Raw genomic sequence first — 18,103 nt, 5'->3', positions numbered from 1 at the left:
GAATGTCTGGGGACAGACAAGAATGTTCATCCTCCGCCCCCAAAATAACTTGGCTCTTTGGGAGCAGACTTCATCCGAAACCCCAGTTTTCCCGAGTTTGTGGTTCAGATCCCTTGCAAATTCCGCCGCTCAAACCGCCGTTCCCAGTCGTATATGGCCACGCTTGAGGGTCGATATCAAAAGACCTTGCAGGGACCGCATAGGGCCCCAGATCCTGTCCCAATTTTGAGGATGGCTTCTGGGGGGACGATGCGAAGCAAAATGGGAGCCCGGAGGACGGAAAAAAAAATAAGCGAGAGAAGAGTCTCGCCGAAGCCGGAGGTCATCTTCCACTCCCCACAGATTCGATCAAGAAACGACATCATGCTCGGACGGGACGCGGATGCCAACCGTGGTTGACGGTGGTGCTCTCTGCTCGGCTTTCGGACTCTCGCTGGCAGGCATCAGCCGACGATGCCAGGCGTTAGTCGCGGCAACTTCCGACAGTGCGCGGGAGGATTCGGGATCGTCCCCAATGACTCAGCGAACGCGCCATCGTCCAACGTCCGCGCACCGCCAACGCTGCACACCAGCAGCAGCCAAGGTGCGCACGCTTGAGCATTGTGCTCTTCACGGCTCCTCGCAGCATGAAAATCATCTTGGCTTGGTGAGCTGTATGGTAAGAAGAGCTGCAGGTGTGTTGCGGCGGCTTTCCGGGAACCGAACCTCGATGGCGAAACGATGTTGCAATAACTTTTAACGCTCTCCCCGTCTTGGGCCCCTGGTCTCCCTTATCGAACCATCATCGATCGCTTCCTAAGCCGGGCCAATAATACGGCCCGCTTTGCAAAGCAAACCCACCTCTTTCCGGGAGCCAAGTGCTTGTCTCGTCAAAATGGCGTTTTCCGCCCTGCTAGCTTTCGAATCTTGCCCTGCGGAACCACCCGCGGTGCCAACGAAGGCCTTTTTTTTTTTTTTTGCACACATGATTCCCGGCATCCGGGCATGCTACTCTCCACATCCGATTTATGTCTCCGCGTGGGTCTGTCCGCTTAATGGGCTTTGCCCTAAGGCTTGAGATTCCAAACGCATTTTGCTTAATGTACGGAGTATGCCGCTCCGGTCTGGTTTCAATCTCCGCGGAGCGACAGCTTTTCTTGCTCGAATTCTACTTCGAAATTTATTCACACTATCGCATGGTCTTTCGAAACCCCAGGCCGGTGGATTCGCATGTTGGCTAGACCCGTCACACGGCTAACCCCAGGAACGAACGTTGCTCGAAGTGGCCTCCAATGCCTTCCCCCGGATGACGTAGTCCCAGCCAGAAGTATTGTATATAAGATCTTTCCTCCGGCTCTTTGAAGAGGATTTGTTTCTTATTCCTTTCAGTAATATCGCGTTATCAACAAGCAAACTACTTTACCGGTCTTAATAACTTTAGTATTAAGACCTCGATCATCCCTCTGCAGCTATTTTCAATGTTTTCCTTTTTCTCCAGACAACAGCCACAGCAACCACAACCAGAGCCGGCCAAGGAAGCAGCTACAATGACATCCACCGAACGGCCACCGATCCAGCACGTCGACGAGGCTTCCTTCAAAGATGTGTCCAGCCGCGTCGCCTATCTCAAAGCTTTCCTCAAATTCACCGATGAAGACGGCGCTGCTCTGAACGCTGCGAAACCCATCATCGCCCCCGCCGTGCCCGCGGTCCTCGATATCATCTACACAAACCTGATCTCATTCGACGTCACTGCGAAAGCCTTTGTGCCTCGCCAACCCGAGCAGGACCAGAACGACGCAGAGGCAACTAGTGTCGAAGACCTCACACTCACGCACCCCAATATCCTCCACCGCAAAGATTTCCTGAAGCTCTACCTTGTCAAGCTCGTCAGCAACACAGACTGGTCGGACAATAGCAAGTTCTGGGATTACCTCGATAAAGTCGGCCTGATGCACACGGGAGAACCTGGCTTCAAACACCGTGCCAAGCGGCCTCAGCTTCGCGTCGAGCTGATGCACTGCAGTGCTTTGCTGGGATTCGTGGAAGACATTGTTCTCAACGCTGTCATGGGCGCGCAAGATGTTGACCTTCCCACAAAGACGAAGATCATCCGCGCCTTTAACAAGCTCCTCTGGATCCAGAATGATCTATTCTTGAAGCACTACGCTCCAGAACCGTGGAGCGAACAGAAGGAAGAAGTGGCAGCCAATTGAAATCGGTGTCTCCTGCCGTTACGCACCTTTTCTTCTTTAATGACAGAAAACATCCAAATGGATAGATGACGTGAAATGACCTGTTGACCACTTTCCACTCTGGGGTTCCGGCGTTGGGATATTATTGTGTGTTGGTACGCAGTGCTTCGCTTTTTTCACTTCACCGTTTTCGTTTGCGAATACCAATTGCCCGCATATTTCTTCGAAGCCATTGTCGAATTTTCGAAGATAGAGAGCATTCAGGTGATCGGACTTGTAGTGGAAATAGCATCCTCTTAAATAATTCTAAGCTAAGAATCCTCCTATACTTTTTTCCATTATCTACAACCACCTTGGGTAATACCCTAGGAGCAAGCACGAAAGCTTGCTTACGAAACCGATACGTACAAGGTTGTGGCTGCCGACTGTTTTTTTACGGATGAAGAATTGCCGACAGAAGCTTCTGCAAAGACATTTATGTACACTTGTGACCAAAGGGCATTGCTGCAGCAACGTTTTTTTACCGTAAGATTTGGGCTTTGCAGATGAGTAATAAGCTGGGGTGAAGGTATCGCTGCGGTGGGTGGTCTAAAGGCCACTGTTTTTCTATCCCGCAGCAGATAGCGATATGGTGGATGTGATGGTCAAATTCGAAGGAATTTTCGCTTCTTTTAATTGGAAATTTGCTGGCAGTAGCCCAAGAATTGTCCAGCCTTCAGCTGTTCCTTTAAATTCCTGCGTCATTCGTTATCAGTATGGTCGGATTCGCCTGAGTTCATCGTTTGCGGGATCATCTTGGAGTCGCTGGTGAAGTACACGTTGTACTAACGACCATGGAATCGGGGTTTCTAGGAAGACTGTTAAGACCGGTGAAATGGATAAGCAGTCGAGGAATACGCAAAGACTGTAGTTGCGTCTCAAGTTTCAATCAATGACAGATGGCGTCTGCTTGTTGAGGACTTGGGAGCAATGATCTCATACTATGACAGACGTACGCGCCTCGGAAAGCTCGAGCGTATCCCTAAATACAGGCCAAGATGATGTTAGCGGAATAGTTTGCTCGGCAGGTCCAAATATGCCTTCTTGCACATATCCCTCTCAGCTCCTCATCCACCTTGGATGGAGGACTAGTTTGTTCCGCGAACGACGGCACGCATGATCAATCGCTTGGATCCGGGAGGGCGAACCAGGGGGTCGAGAAGGGAATTCTCTTGACATTCTTTACGCACAAATGCCAGCGATGGCTGGATGAATCAAGGAGAAAGTACGTGGACGATCTGTGCAGTTGACTGTATTTGGTTTTTGGGGGCTTTGAAGATGTTATGGTAAGATGACGAATCTCGGGGGTGGCATAGAGACGAGCGATCATTCTCCATGTTTAGCAACAAAACATCCACAACTGAAGCAGGTCCTGTGCTTGAGAGGTTAGAAGAGTGTCTGAGAGAAATTAAAGAGGTGATGCAGCGTTCCAGAGGCTTGCTTTTGATCGAGTGAAGAACAAAGGAAAATGTCCGCTGCGAGAGAACTGATGACGCGTTGGTCGCATGGCATGATGCTCTAGGACCGTCGATGCCTCGCTAGGATCGAATACCAGAAACACTGAAACTTGATTAAAGGCTTGAAACAGCTGCCAGTTTTATTCCAGAAATGGAAATGCAGCTCATAGAGTCCGCATCAGAAGCCATCTGCAAGATTATAAGTCAATCAATAACTGAGGGACATTATGTATGTCCAGAGGAGACTTCACAACGAAGTTTTCCACCAGTCTGCGTTTTACTTGGAAATTTTCGTCGTCGACGAGCTAAGACTAGTTATGCATCGTCATGGATGTTAAACAAAGTCTCCGAGCGATCCGGCCGCCACAGGTCGATGCATCTGTGCTTCGAAGATGTGTGGCGAATCTCTGCCAATGGGCACAGCTCTGTTACCTCGACTCCAATCTGCAGTTCAAGAGGACCGACCGCATTACAGACATGGAGAACGATCGACAGTTGCTCCAAACTTGAGTGGATACAGGAGATCGCGTGTGTCGAAGCGCTGTGCTCACTTTCGGTCCATACGGTCGTTTCCTCGAGAGTCAAGACTCGGGCTCCGAACACATTCGGTGAGAACAGCCGCCAGATAACAACCATTCCTCTCTAGCAGCAAACCAGTGCCGAAAAGGGGCACCAACCCCTTTTTATCATCCATCGAGCCAGGCCAGATGGAGCACGAGACCGCGAGGCAAGTCGCCTTTCGGCTTGGGAGGCCAGGCGATGTGGGACGCATCTCCATTCCCAATCCACACCGGATTCGGCGCTAAGACAGCACAGGGAAATGGGCGGCACGAAGAAACGCGCGTCGTCCGCTTTGCCAAGCATTGCTCATTGACAGGAAGGCCTTGCAAACTGGCTTGTTTCAAGTCAGCGGCGGGAAAGTGGCCATGTTTGCTTTTGATGAAGAACCATGAATGAAAGTGATCGACGGCTCCCGGATTCTCCGTGCCCTTTCTCGAATACATGATATTCCTCGAGATGACTTTGTTTACATTTGTAGGATAACTTCCTCAGGAACGACATTACCAAAGGGGTTTGTGTCCTTGCAACGGCGCCCGTCAACATCCAAATGCCCCTAGAAAACTTTCACTTCAAAGTTGCAAAAGCAATTTTAAAGCACGGGCCCGCGAGTTAATTGAGAGGGATTTTGGGGACGGATCGATCATAAGTACGGGGTTGAACTCTGTATATGTACTCCGTATGGCTGAGCGACTTTCTCTGGGCTCTGGAGTAACTGCAAATGTTCTCCACAGTTACAAAGTACGGAGGGCATAATAATTATGATACATACGGAGTACTCTGTACGTGCGATGGACACTCCCGTGCTCCGTCTTTCGGAGTCCTATCAGCAAGCTCTCTACACTATTTGGGGGCGCTTCGGCGACTGCGAAGTTGACAACTCAACCGGCCTTGTCTAGAATCCACAACTTTCGAGCAAGGCGGGATTGATGTGGTCGAGAAGCGACAAGCTCCTGGTAGCAATGCTTGTCGCGCCGATGGGCAATCTGGCGTCAAAGCCCCTCCCGTCCATGATAGTTAATTTGAGTGGGCGGAGGATTTAAGAGGAAAACCCACCCTGTTATTCCGCGGCCGTCCCCCAGTCTCCAGTGTAACTATCCTTTCTTTCCTCTAGGCTGTTGTCGGAAGGATATTGACGGACATGGAGGTTAAGATGAACATGGTATGAACACACAAGGGAACAGTGATCAATCAAAGCGCGAGTCCACGGTCGCGTGGCAGATATTATCTCATGCTTTGTGCAAATTCTGAGAAAGACAGCACAGAATCGTGGCTTGATTGGCTTGACGGATAAATGTCAAAGCCAGGAACCCGTGCCCTCACGCACCAATTAGAAGACGGGATGGTGATGGGTACCTGCAGAACACTCCAACCCTAAATCAATGGCCATGTCCATCGAGAACGCTGGCAAACGTGAAACATCGGCTGCGCGGGTTGCGTCGCTCTTCCGAACGCATTTCGGGGGATTCAGCAGTCAGGTAACAAATAGATTCGATGAGCCCAAGCTGCGTTTGTTCGTTTTCATTTTCATTTTTTTTTTTTTTACCATGAGAGAGAAAGACAAGAGTTGATGGATTCAAGATGGGATCCTTTAGCATATTATGATAGGCTATCGCATCGTGTACGGTACTGCATTTCCAGCACAACCTCTGCTGGAGGAGGCCGCGGGGCAAGCCCAAGCGACGATGAACTATGGACGACCAGAGGGAATTAGCGGTGCGACTTCTTGTGGGCGGGCCCCACCGGCTGCCACCCCAGCGGCGAATCACGGGCGGCAGAGAGGGTGCCGCCAAGGAACGCCCCCTGAAGGATGGGCGAAGGCCGGTGGACTTTCAGGCTTCGTGGCGCCCGCGACAGCAAAACAGTCGCCTTGATTTCCAGCCGTCCATCTGCACTAGTGCTGGGGCCATGGGGGGACCCCCTAAACTCATGCCTAAGGCACTCCTCGTTGTCCAAGTTGCGCGCTTTGTTGGGTCAGGGGCATGATCTCCAGCGTAATCTCCCGGTTGCTACAAAAGTTGGCGGTCGTCCCCTGGTGTTTCGTGTTTCCTTTCTTTTTGTTCCGTTTCTTCCTCATCCACACTGATCTTTTTTTATCCCTCAAGCATATCGCTTGCAGCTTTTTTTTTCGACTTCGGTCGCCGACACTCTTTTATCCAACTAATATCACTCTCTTTTTTATTTACCGCGCAAAACGCGATAATCCACCCTTCCACACCATTTTTCGCCATTTTCTCCAGTTGAAAGTTTGATACTTTTAATCAGTCACAATGCGTTTCACTGCTGCTTCCGTCGCTCTCTTCGCAGGCGCTGCCCTTGCCCTCCCCGGTTACGAGCAGACCGTCTACTCCACGCGCGAGGTCATCGTCACCGACTGCGGTCCTGAGGTCACTGACTGCCCCGGAAACAACCCTGTTCCCACCGGCACTGGCATTCCTCAAGAGCCCGCCCCAACCGAGTACTCTACTCGCTACATCACCGTGACCGACTGCGGCCCTGAGGTCACCGACTGCCCAGCTGAGTCCACTCGCACTGAGACTCTCGTTCCAACCGGCAGCGACGACAGCCCAACCGTCCCAACCGAGAACCCCCCATACCCAACCGGCGGTAACCCAGGCCCAAGCACCTCCATTGTCACCTACACCACTTGCATCCCAACTACGACCACCTCTGTCGTCACCCTCCAGCCTCCGGTCGTCCCAACTGGTGGCGTGCCAACCGGTGGCGTCCCATCTCAGCCAACCTGGCAACCAACCGGCGGTGTTCCCTCTGCCCCAAGCGGCTCTGGCGTTCCCCCACCACCAAAGGGCACCACGTACGTCATGATATTCACTCCAAAAAAAGACCGTTGCTAGTCATACAGTTTCTAACCCCATTTTTCTTTAGTACTCCCCCACCATTTGAGGGTGCTGCCAGCACCTTCGGTGGCTCCTTCGCCGTCGCTGGTCTCGCTGCCATTGCTGCCGTTCTCTTCGCGTAAATTTCTTTTCGTTGACGATACCCACGATCTGTTCCATTGATACCCCCTGTCGTCATGTTTGCAACATCAGGACGTTGGGCGTGCTATTGGAGCATTCTCTCTGGGCTTTTGAGGCGAGGAGGTTGAACGGGGTTGGGTAAACGGCGGTGGATGTCCCCAGCTTCGCTGGCGGTTGACTTCGGAGACATTGTCAAAGTATCTTCTCAGGCGTCGATCTCTAGCAGAGAGCGCACGTGCTGCTTTCAACTGTGGATATCTATTTACTCAAGAAGACAAGAATTGCCCTTTTTTCCATCTCGAAAGCTCGGCGGCCCCCCGTTCGTGCTTCCGTCGAACCGTTTTTGGCTGATGTCCTTTTTTCTTTTTTCTTTTTTCTTAACATGTAACAATGCCTTGCTTGAAGAAATATGAGTATAATTTTTTTTTTTTTTTCCCTGTCGCTCTGAGGTCTGGCCCTGTGCATCGACACGATGGGAAGGCTTGCCAGTGATGAATCTTTTAAAGATAACTTTAGTAATCAAATTCATTTTTTTACTCTTCACCTCGACGTAGAAGCTCTTGTCCGCTGTACTTCTGCGTAGTACGCTTGCAGGGGTTGTTGACATATCATCTTCGTCCCATATCCTTTCAACGTCCCTCATCACAAGAGTTTCTTAACCCTTTGGGCTTGCCTCGTCTGTAAGCCAGGCTTCGGATATTCAAACCTCCAAGCCTACAAAGCTTTCAAGCCATTTCCACATCCAAACACCGTTCCGGTTCCCCTATCGCTATCCCTTCTCTCAAACAACACTACCTGTAGGCACATTTCCACAAAAACCGGTCAGCAAACGGCCCCGTCGTGTAACCCACCATCTCGATAGCCCTAATGGAGCTTCTAATACCACACGGCATAGCCTTCACAAGTCGTGCACACGTAACCAACAATTATATGTACCTTACGGCATCCGCCGTGCGTAAGAATACCGGCGATGTTTCTTTTCTGCAAATCCTACCGCCTCCACCATGTGTCACCAGCGGCTCCAGGAAAATTACTTCCCGTTGAAAATCATAGCTGCGTTGCCAACGGTAGTTAGTCGACCCCTTTCAGCGATCCAAAGACTCCACTCGGCATATGTATGGACGCGGTCACTTTGAGCAAACACAGCCTCGGAGGGATAGCAGGATCGGTCCCCACTATCGAAATCACACGCATGAAGTGAGGACCCGTTGCGAGAGAGGGCTGTGACCCCGGGGAGTTACTGAAAAGCGGTCAAACTGATCTGTTAGGTAAGAAGGAAGCGTGTTTAACGCGAAGTGATCCCAGATCTACGGAGTTACCTTCCGGTAGATCCTCAACTAGCTCGAAGCAAATTCCGACTGAGCATGGCTTGTGAGAAGACGGAAAAGCCGCAGGAGGGAGCGTTAGTCGCGACTTGATATAAATATCCGTCGAAGACAGAATGCAGCCATATTTATACGGCTGTGTTTTGATGGCTAGTTGGTGCTCCATACTATTAATCAACCAAACTCAGCCACGGCACCGAGAGTTCTGAGCCACGGTTTATATTTAAAAAGATCGAGGGCGCGCCGTCATGAGTTATTTAATTTGCAGGATTCGACATTTAAACCAAAAATATAAAAAAATTCATCAGTTTTTTTTGGCGGTCATTTTCTATTTTCCAGAGGATTGTTGGAGTTATTGTTATGGGTTTGAATCCTTTTCACGCGGCTGGAGGTCAGACCGGACAAAGCTGTCCAATGGCGGTGTTGTCCACCAGACCTGCACCGTTGCAGCGAGGCTTGAGGCCTTTTTTCTGATAGATATTCGTTCAGAAAAGTGGCCGTTGACCTAAATGCAGGCGTTTGCGACTTATAACGCTTTTCTACTCTCGGTTGATTCCCTATTTTCTGCTCTCTGCCTTGCATTTCCACCGGGGGGCGATTCCTTCAGCTTTCGGGGCAGACAAACTGGTTATCGCTGCAGAGGAAAGCCTCCGTTAAGAATCAAAATCCTGACGAGCAGGCCTATAATTCTCCAATTCGTTTCTTTTTGGGGCTTCAAGTTTATTATTATTATTATTTTATTTTCTTTTTGTGCGAATCGCCAATCTCCGGATTCATCGCTTGATATGATTCGATGGCCTTTTGGTGCGATGACGCGAAGTGGCCTCTTCCCGTGTCCAAGGAGGGACCAGCAGGATTGGACTTCGTACCAAGGTTCCTATTCTGGTTGTCCTCGTTCTCTCTTTTTTTTTTTTTTTTGTTTTTGTTTTTCTGCGAACGAATTGTTCTCTAGGCTAACCCTCCCCGTTTCCCAAGAGGTGCGTCTTCTGCCAGCCTTCTACTTCTTACCCTTGGTAGGGAGACAACTTTTACATATGCCTCATCGGGACATCGCACACCTGGCCACTCCCCGTTGGAACATCAAGACAGCTTTGACTATCCGTCATGCTCCTATTTATATCCTTTAGCCCCGCTGCGGCGCTGCGATGGACACACAGATGCATTCAGTGTTAGCCTTGATTGGACCTTAAGGCGAGAGAAATCATCTCTTCAAAGGATTGTCCAGCTTGGCGGACGTCGCCGCTCGGACTGTGCTTTCTCTTATCCCAGAAAAAGGACGATGGTGAGCGGCCAATTTTTGAGATGGAGGTGGGCGGAGAAAAAATCTCTCTACAGCGTTTGCGGAGTACATCCGTACTTGGAATTGTTACGAGGTCACTCAATATTACCGCTCTTCGGGGATTGAATATCCGCCTGGCTAAGATCCTTCAAGGTGCCGGGAAAACGTGCGGTAGTGGGCAGTTAATACGGCCTGGTCCCATCCTGCTCACCGCAGCGCACGACGCGCCCCCTCCTCCTGGCCGGCTGATGATCTCTTTAGTGATGGGATGAAAAATTTTTGGTTACGATCCAGATTTCGCGCTTGTGCGTGGCATATTGACATACCGGCGTAGCTCGATTGCGGGAGGAGATCTTGAGTCTGGCTCTCCTCGTATGATTCTTGGGAGGGGCGTCGCATCACCCAGCCGTTACTCACATGAACAGACGCCCGGGCGCTCTATGGAAGGCTTCCCAGTGGATTTTTTCCCACAACGGTGAGTCCTGAAGGACCTCAGGTTGTTGACTTTACGTACTCGGATAGACGGCGAATGCCCGACAGGTTCTCGGAATTAAGGCGGAAATCGACGCAATCTGACCTCACCGTGCTTCATCCTGGGCCCGATACTATTAATATGCTCAGCTGAGACCATGGCGACATTTGGATCAGCCCTCGTTAGGTATTAAATCCTAAGTATCCTTGGTAACGGGGTCCTATGTCCGCTACTTTGGCAACTCTTCAAGCTGAATGACATTCCCGACCGCTGGATCGATGCGGTGACAGTGGCGAGTCGGTCAGTCCTACCATTTTATTACTGTTATGATTATCCTTTTTGCAATCCAGGCCTCCTTGCCGTTTGATGTTCCGAGGTCTCTCGGGCTCCGACATGGTTCTGGGGTTTGGGTCGAGTCGTGTCATTTCGGCATTTGTTTCATGAAAAGGGGGAATTGGGCGACGTGTACGGAGTATTCCGAGAAGACTAGCAAAAAGATGGACGTAGTGATGTGGCTCCTGTACATATGTATGGCGTACGGAGTAGACGATGACCATACCGCATTGGCCTCCCTAATTTTCAAATTCCCAACCAATTTCTTCGAATAACAGTTGTCAGTTGTGATCCGGGTGGTAGGCTGGATTATTTCAACACACGCCTGAATAAACGGCAAGCAGGGTACCAGGGATGGAGCACTCACCGAAAGATCGGCCTCCAGCCATGTACCCGTCACATCTGGATGGATGTTACTATTTATAGTTAGCTCTTCCCATGTGCGAATTTCTTTTTTGCCTGCAGCGTTTTCTCCTCTCCAGATCTCCAACCACATCACTCCGCGCTTTCAAAAACCGCACTTCACGTTTGGCGCGTTGGCGTAAGCATCTGTACTCTGGACGTATCTTTCTATGTATGTACATATTTCCTGCGTCCATCCATACATATGCATGCAGAGTTCGTACGAAGCCGGAATTCCATCGTCCGCGCTTGGGTCACTTTGGCAGAATGAAACGAAATAATTTAAAAACCAGCAAATACGATGACGCCAGTCAGAGGTTTTTATTTTTCCCCACACGAGATTGGCCGGATTGATCACCGACGTTGGTCTGGCTCTGGAGCTGATCACGTCTTATCGCTCGCTTGCTGGTCCTCTGTGCCGCTCAAAAAAAAGAAAAGAAAGCAAAGACTGGGCGCATGAGGGAAGACCGTCTACGGAGTATTGAACGCTGTGCCAAAATACGTATGTAGCAAAGAGAAATACTACTATGGAATACTCAGCATCAAACGGTCGCATTTGGGCCATCAATGTCCCTACTTTTGTTGCGGGAGCTGGAAATAGATTTTTGCCTCCCAGCCATGCCAGCACGCCTTCGCACGGCTCCGCCGTGCCCCTCTGTTGTGGCGCCCATGATCCTTTCCACTGTTGGCTGTTGGCGTGGGTGGAAATAAGCGACCAAACCTGAGGGCAAATACTCCGCTCCTCGTCCGCCGCGCGTGATTGACGTGTATCAAAATTACGGAATAGCTCCATGCTTTATCTCTTAGCGCGGGTCACGTCGACAGGGAGAGCAAAGAAATGCTGCCCACAAAATTGAACTTTTTTTTTGCCATCTCGGGAATTTTCGTGGGGAATACGAAACCCATGAGCCTTCTCATTAGTTGGTTGGGGACAATCTCGCCTCCGCCCTGGTGGACTTTTTTGGCGCTGCTGGTTGGAATTTGCGTGTATCTGTTTAATATCAATTCTTGCGGCTGGCAGTTGTGGATTGGTTTATATAGCATGCATGTCCACACATACACCAGGTACTGCTATTTGCGTTGATTGTTGGCTCTTTCTGCCTCCGCCTTGCTTCGGTTCTCATGTTACTATGATAATGTTAACATGTGTCGTACTATGCATTGAGGCGTTGAGTCCACTGTCAACGATCCTTTGAAGTGCCTTTATAAAGGCCTGGAAAGTCCTCCAGGTTCTTCCCATTGAAGATCTATCAATAGACACAATATCCCTTACAGAGAACTCTATACAAACAAACGAAGAAAAAGATGGACAATACTCGGCAACCTCGCATCACGGCGTGGGAAAGAGGAGGATACAGCACCCCACGTGCCGTTACTCAGCGTCTGGTCCCGAATGAAGCTGCCCCTTGCAGGCTTTCCCCTGGTGATGCCCAACCCGACGGCAGCTCGAGTCTAAGTCAAAGCTTTAGCGAGGTCGAATCTCGCTCCAACCGTCGAAAGAACTTCTGGGCCAAGTTGAGGAGACCTAAAAGCCAAGACGCCCGCGTGCAAGAACAAGTTTTTGCAGTTCCAAACAATGCAGCTCCGCCTCGCCGCGCATCGGCCGGAGAGAAACTCGTCTGGAACGCAGAGCAGAAGCTTTGGATGTTTGGAAAAAACACCGGTTCATCTGGTGGGTCAAATTGCGGTAGGCATCGCGGTTCATCGACCGAGCATGCAGAGGAGGATCTGCTATTTGCACAGCTACCCGGACATTACGCGCTTAGCAGCATTTATAACTGCGCCAATTACGATCAAGCACTTCCGGCATACGATCCCGTCAGGCATGTTGATGATGTTGGCCGGAGGACTAGCCCGGATGGACAGTGGATGCTGGTTGCTGTCACCATGATAGGACAGTCCGCCTCGAGTTGAAAGTGGAGCCGACCAATTTTCATCTAAAAGACTTCTGCATCCAAGCTTCTGAAAGCCAAGTGACTCGCCATAGCACTTGCCTTTGAAAAGTTAAACCTTCGTGCGGCTTGGGCCATGTTGCTCCGATGCATGTACATACGTGCAGTACATACGGCTCTTCGAAGACCGGTTTGAAGAACGTGAGTGCAATACTTCTTAGAGATAGTTTCGATGAACTTTAGGCAGCTGATTAAGATGCAGGCACTCAAACCCGCCCACCACTGCTGGCCAGTGTCAGCTCGTGTGGCGATCGGCTTCATAGCCATATCGTCGTTTTCAAAACAATTTTCCCTCCAAGTTGACGTCGATGTCGACGTGGCGCTTCGTCTTTCTCTCTTCGTTACTTCCAACGCTGAAACGAAGGTGTGACATCTGAAGTGGGGTTGGAAGGAAAGATATCAGGGAAATTTTAGAGATGACATCTCTCTCCAGCAAACAGGCTGACCCTGCCGTTGATGAAGACAAAAAGGATAAAAATACAACGACAACGATATCAACCGGAATAGTTCGTTATTTGGGCTTCGGCATGGTATCACGCCCTTTTCATGGGTGAATTTTAGCTAAGAACGCATAACAACTCCTATCCTAGTAGATAATGCTTCTATATATCGCCTAAGTGTTTCTTAATGGTGGTCTTTGAATTATTCTCAATATCGTCCTATCACCTCGGCTGCGAGACAAGTGACAATAAACTCAGCTAAAGCCCTCAAAGGCCAAGCTGAAAGGAGGTTTGAAATCGTAGCTAGAAATGTCGTTCGAGGGAAATGATTGGCGGCATTGTTCGTTCCGATGGCATTTGCTCGCCATTACCCGATAATTTAAATCAGTTTCTGTCTATCAGATTGGATCCTTGTCTCTCCTGTGCAAATAAATCATGTCTTCATAGACAAGGATACAGAGTTTTAAGAGAATTTGTGGATCAGCACGGGCTGGCGGAAATTCCGTACGAACGCGTTGCTTTACCATTTATCTTCCCTCAAACCAACATGGAGATTTCAGAGTGGCCTGTTACAAGGATGCATGATGGCCATAAAGCTCCCTTTATAAAAAATTTGAAACCAGATCCAATGGTAAAAATGACAATCAGGAAATTTAATAGCAGAGGATAGACCAATGGCTACAACAGCAGGAGTGGAAGTGAATCCTGGTTCGGTTCTGCAGCCCAATGAACGGAGGCGCGTATTGCATCCTGTTCTTCCTGCATCCAGGGAGTATTCTAGTGCCTCTGCGGGAACAATTTTCCATTACCAACATGGACCTCTGTAACGCACAGCTCTAACACTTGGTTTTGGAATCACATAGCAGCTACCCCCTATTCAGTGAGGTCACTGAAACGGCCAGGATTTGTTTCCGCGATTTTTGGCCAGCGGCTCGATAAGCCCACTGGGTGCACTGCAAACAAAAGGAAGAGTAGGACTACTCTGTAAGGCAAAGGTACGCTCGTCAAAAAGGTCGCCAGTCTACTTCATCCTCTGGTTGCTCATATCTTTCAAAACTGGAATGATTGTGACTGATGCATTCAGCTTGAAATTCAAGGAATGATAACCATTCGCAGCTGGAGGCGCCCAAGTACACACCAGAGTTCCTTATTCGCCTCAATACGTCCAAATTCCTCCGTACGTACCTACTCGGTCGAAGACTACAAGAGAGCACACCTGTAAACTCGTTATGGCCTTTTGCCAGATTGGGTTCGGTTTTTGTGGCACTCTTTAGGCACCATCTTCCAACGACGACCTCTGCTTTGGCCGCGCTTTCAAGCGTGAGGACGGGAACCTGGAAGATCTTTGGTCAAGGACTCCAGTACACAACAATATGTCCTCGAAACTCAGGAGCAGCTACAACGACTGACTAACTCGATCCATATATACGTCCCTCGATTTGCCAGATTCATACACTCAGAGGACGCATGGTGGAATGACAATCCGGAAGCTTTTCTTCGGGATGCACAGCCTGCAGTATGATAATGTCTAACGCATTCCAGCTATCTCCCAGGAAGTTGAGCTCTTAGTTGACAGATATTTGCCCAGTCTCTCCTTTAGATATCAAGGCAAGTGAAACTAATCATACCGCCCTGTCCATCTATATTTGGGGAGATGCTGGTAGCATACAACAACCACCCGGCTGTCACGGTTCAAGGCCGTTTTCTGAAGAGCTTGGTCTCACCTCCACTGACCTAATATGCAACGCTGAAATTATGGCGGAAGCCCTGGCAATGATGCATTGGCTTGCTGGAACAGATGCCAAGCACCACCTGCAGCGCAGATACCCTCTGCCATCATACTCAATAGTCTGCGTGGCCGTGTGATGTGACTCCTCGGCTTTGACTGCTGTAACACTATATCTTTTAATGGTGATGGTGTGGACAAAGCAGTTGCAGCCTTTGTGAAACATGATGCATCCTATATCCAACCAACCTCCGGCCTATGGCATGCATTTAACCAGAACTACGGATTACATCCAATATGCTGCAAAAGACGTGTGAAAACGGCATCTGAGCGTTATCAAGCGCTTTTATACAGAAGATTGAGAGCGAATTTTGAGCTCAAACCATACGCTTAAGAGCTGCTAATGTCGAAAGAGTGGCTGAATAAATTTCTGGGAGCAGGATGAACATTTCCTGCGCAGTATAAGTAAGGTTCCTGGCCATGCGGGCATACCCTTGTGCTAGTCTCAAGTTTGAGTGTTCATCCCTTGTGAACATTTTGCGGGTACTGGTTATCTAAGAAATCATAAGGACTAACTCGCTGGCAGGAGTTATGGCATCCGAAGGTGATGATGAAAGGAGACAGGAGGTCCGGGGCCCTCGGCCAGCTCCGTCTGAGTACAATTCGAGGAACAATCACTGGGGTCTGAGGGTTATTCGATCACCCCATTAGTGACCATAATTCTGGAGGACACCAATCCGCGTTGAGCTTACCAAATTAAGGGTTAAATCGATACCCTCGTTGCAACCTAGTGCTATCTGTACTCTTTCTGGATATTTTGCCATATACGATGCTGTGCCTTCGGATGGAAATCCTATCCCTTTATTTAGGCCTTTGTGACTCGGGGAGGTAAGTAATAAATACGTTTATGGGCATGGACACGAAGGCCCAATCATTATATATTTTTCCATTATTCGTCCGTATGATCATTATCGTTATTCAAAACTGAGGTTTGAGCCGATATATATAAATCTGCCAAACCCAGCTGTGTATGAAAAAATGGCATGACTAGCCGCATAGTAACAATATCCTTTTATTCCGGTCGTCGGCCATATATGCAGTAACTGATTTCATGTTAGTTCACAGATTTAACGTTATGATGGGCAAATTGATGCGCCTGAACATACAAGTCAAACAAAAAGTGAATCTTCGGATTCTTCACATCCTTCAAAGCCTGGTCAACAAGGGTTTTGATCTCTGCGGTGGACCAATTTTCGTATCTTGTCAAAACGGCGAGAGCACTGGCTTCGAATCCGGTTTGGGCTTGGAGCATGTTCCACACACCAAGGGTTTTCTACAAAATCGCGCTCGTCAATGAATGGTCAAGAAGAGTGAAAGATCCCAGAAATGAAAAAGAACTTACAAAGTACTTATCCTTTGGCCAGGCACCCATTGGAATCTTGAACTTCGTGACTTTCACGTCAACAAAACCGGCCTCCACCAACCAATTTTCCAACAAGGGACCTGGGCTGAAGACACGACCAGCTTTTCCGAAAGCATCACCAAGAACTTTGAAGTATCGCTCGATTGTGGTGCCCTTAGCAGAGCCGTCCTCTGAATAGCCGTATACATCCCAATCCTGCATTTCGATCCATCCTCCTGGTTTGGTGGCACTGATCGACGGATGAGCAAAAGAGCATTCGAGTATACGGGAAGTTGGGAGAAACAGGAAACATACTTGAACGCTTGTTTCAGGAGTCTAGGAAAATCCTGAACAGAGCCAGCTAGGTAGCGGCCATGGATGAAGTCGTATTTCGACTCCTCAATCCAGTCATCTTCGAAATCCTCGACAACGAATTTGACGTTGGACGGAACGCTGCACGGGATGTCAGTGATGCTGCATCTTGCTTTGGAATAGAGACTTGACAAGGGTGTCTGAATTATACTGACAAAGTGGGTTGAATTGGACTCAGGTCGTTACCGGTCACCTGGAAAGAAGCTCTGTCAGCCCGTGCTACCAATCTAAAATGATGATATGGTGTTCATTACCTCTGCGTCGGGAAATTTTTCGGCTGTGAAGCAATAGCTGGACTTTAACAATGATCCCCTGGTAGGATGGCGGTCAAACCGAGCGGGACTCACCAAAGTCAACTGCCCAAATACCTGACCAGCGATACCCGATTAGCCTCAAGGAAAAAAGAATTTTCGAATTTTTTTTGGAACACAAAAAGTGTTCTAAATACCTGTTCCAGTTCCAATATCCAGAACTTGTTGGGGGGATGTTCCAATAGGCGCGAAAAACAATTTTCGGTTGAATGTCTCCAGCATCAGTTCGTGGATCGTGTCCAGTCGATCCGCTTCTTTATCATCGTTTGGCCCGAGATATTCTTCGCATTTATGTCAGTATAAATCTACTCTGGGTAGAGATCCCGGCTGCGTCCTGAGGAACGGAACTTACTGCCATCGCGGAATCCATGATACCGTCTGTTATTTTCAAATCGATAATCTAGGACGGATGAAGTCAGGGAAGCCGTATAGGCCGAACTGCACAATGATCAGTGATGATATTCTTAGGATGGCGGTGAAGGGGACAAGTCGCACAGGCTTTCTTGGTAAACTTCGTCATCGCTCTAGTTGTCGAAAGGAAGGTCAGAGCTCCAACAATGTATATACCCTTTTACGTGTCACTTCTGAAAAAAGCTGGGGATACCAACCTGAGAGTCGTCGACCTCGATTGAAGGAAGGTTATTGACGTCGTCAATTGCGGGAGTGGGAGCACCAGCCATCGTCAACTATTCTCAAGACCAGTTCCAAAAGGCGTCTCTTTTTAACTACTCCGTAGATGAATACGCAAAATCTGGAGAATGAATCTCGCGGGAAGAGCAGGGGACGAGGGAATATTGTTTAATGACAGACCTTTATAAACCAATCCCCTGCTCCCTGGATGCCAGGATTAGCATAGCCCGTTATCGTTCGCAATGCAACGCCG

General features: G+C 49.1%; 9 protein-coding genes across 9 annotated transcripts; 5 read left to right on the top strand and 4 right to left on the bottom strand.

The window, feature by feature from the left end:
- Nucleotides 1-1,372: 1,372 nt before the first annotated feature.
- On the top strand, nucleotides 1,373-2,515 carry CIMG_03873 (uncharacterized protein). Its single transcript, XM_001244431.2, has one exon. It carries the CDS (start codon nucleotides 1,458-1,460, stop codon nucleotides 2,193-2,195), a length of 738 nt encoding a protein of 245 aa, XP_001244432.1. The 5' UTR covers nucleotides 1,373-1,457; the 3' UTR covers nucleotides 2,196-2,515.
- Nucleotides 2,516-3,956: 1,441 nt separating this feature from the next.
- Nucleotides 3,957-5,473, bottom strand: CIMG_11220 (uncharacterized protein). The gene has a single exon (XM_001244430.2). The coding sequence runs from the start codon at nucleotides 4,304-4,306 to the stop codon at nucleotides 3,986-3,988; it is 321 nt and encodes a 106-aa protein (XP_001244431.2). The 5' UTR covers nucleotides 4,307-5,473; the 3' UTR covers nucleotides 3,957-3,985.
- A 143-nt stretch (nucleotides 5,474-5,616) lies between these two features.
- Nucleotides 5,617-6,102, top strand: CIMG_03871 (uncharacterized protein; the record flags this gene model as incomplete). Its single annotated transcript, XM_001244429.2, has 2 exons — nucleotides 5,617-5,737; nucleotides 5,837-6,102. 2 exons carry the CDS (start codon nucleotides 5,617-5,619, stop codon nucleotides 6,100-6,102), a joined length of 387 nt encoding a protein of 128 aa, XP_001244430.2.
- Nucleotides 6,103-6,165: 63 nt separating this feature from the next.
- CIMG_03870 (uncharacterized protein) lies at nucleotides 6,166-7,749 on the top strand. Its single transcript, XM_001244428.2, has 2 exons — nucleotides 6,166-7,043; nucleotides 7,115-7,749. Exons 1-2 carry the CDS (start codon nucleotides 6,499-6,501, stop codon nucleotides 7,206-7,208), a joined length of 639 nt encoding a protein of 212 aa, XP_001244429.1. The 5' UTR covers nucleotides 6,166-6,498; the 3' UTR covers nucleotides 7,209-7,749.
- An 11-nt stretch (nucleotides 7,750-7,760) lies between these two features.
- CIMG_11219 (uncharacterized protein) lies at nucleotides 7,761-8,697 on the bottom strand (the record flags this gene model as incomplete). Its single annotated transcript, XM_012358283.1, has 2 exons — nucleotides 7,761-8,462; nucleotides 8,526-8,697. The coding sequence occupies 2 exons, from the start codon at nucleotides 8,695-8,697 to the stop codon at nucleotides 8,458-8,460; spliced, it is 177 nt and encodes a 58-aa protein (XP_012213706.1). The 3' UTR covers nucleotides 7,761-8,457.
- Nucleotides 8,698-8,856: 159 nt separating this feature from the next.
- CIMG_11218 (uncharacterized protein) lies at nucleotides 8,857-10,856 on the top strand. The gene is made up of 2 exons (XM_012358282.1): nucleotides 8,857-9,416; nucleotides 9,509-10,856. Exons 1-2 carry the CDS (start codon nucleotides 9,041-9,043, stop codon nucleotides 9,934-9,936), a joined length of 804 nt encoding a protein of 267 aa, XP_012213705.1. The 5' UTR covers nucleotides 8,857-9,040; the 3' UTR covers nucleotides 9,937-10,856.
- Nucleotides 10,857-12,107: 1,251 nt separating this feature from the next.
- On the top strand, nucleotides 12,108-13,390 carry CIMG_03868 (uncharacterized protein). Its single transcript, XM_001244426.2, has 2 exons — nucleotides 12,108-13,110; nucleotides 13,172-13,390. Exon 1 carries the CDS (start codon nucleotides 12,323-12,325, stop codon nucleotides 12,929-12,931), a length of 609 nt encoding a protein of 202 aa, XP_001244427.1. The 5' UTR covers nucleotides 12,108-12,322; the 3' UTR covers nucleotides 12,932-13,110; nucleotides 13,172-13,390.
- Nucleotides 13,391-14,295: 905 nt separating this feature from the next.
- CIMG_13748 (uncharacterized protein) lies at nucleotides 14,296-15,361 on the bottom strand (the record flags this gene model as incomplete). Its single annotated transcript, XM_004446354.1, has 4 exons — nucleotides 14,296-14,362; nucleotides 14,595-14,743; nucleotides 14,864-14,920; nucleotides 15,134-15,361. The coding sequence occupies 4 exons, from the start codon at nucleotides 15,359-15,361 to the stop codon at nucleotides 14,296-14,298; spliced, it is 501 nt and encodes a 166-aa protein (XP_004446411.1).
- Nucleotides 15,362-15,933: 572 nt separating this feature from the next.
- Nucleotides 15,934-18,041, bottom strand: CIMG_03866 (uncharacterized protein). The gene is made up of 12 exons (XM_001244424.2): nucleotides 17,829-18,041; nucleotides 17,716-17,744; nucleotides 17,573-17,658; nucleotides 17,358-17,501; nucleotides 17,257-17,277; nucleotides 17,164-17,186; nucleotides 17,065-17,102; nucleotides 16,853-16,990; nucleotides 16,538-16,787; nucleotides 16,302-16,468; nucleotides 16,039-16,238; nucleotides 15,934-15,988 (listed from the first exon to the last, which is right to left on the bottom strand). The coding sequence occupies exons 1-11, from the start codon at nucleotides 17,898-17,900 to the stop codon at nucleotides 16,208-16,210; spliced, it is 999 nt and encodes a 332-aa protein (XP_001244425.1). The 5' UTR covers nucleotides 17,901-18,041; the 3' UTR covers nucleotides 15,934-15,988; nucleotides 16,039-16,207.
- Nucleotides 18,042-18,103: the final 62 nt, after the last annotated feature.

Source organism: Coccidioides immitis (genome assembly GCF_000149335.2).
Source record: "Coccidioides immitis RS genomic scaffold supercont3.6, whole genome shotgun sequence".
Classification (NCBI taxonomy): Eukaryota; Fungi; Ascomycota; class Eurotiomycetes; order Onygenales; family Onygenaceae; genus Coccidioides; species Coccidioides immitis.
The sequence above is the reverse complement of the archived record's forward strand: the minus strand, read 5'-3'. Positions and strand labels throughout refer to the sequence as shown.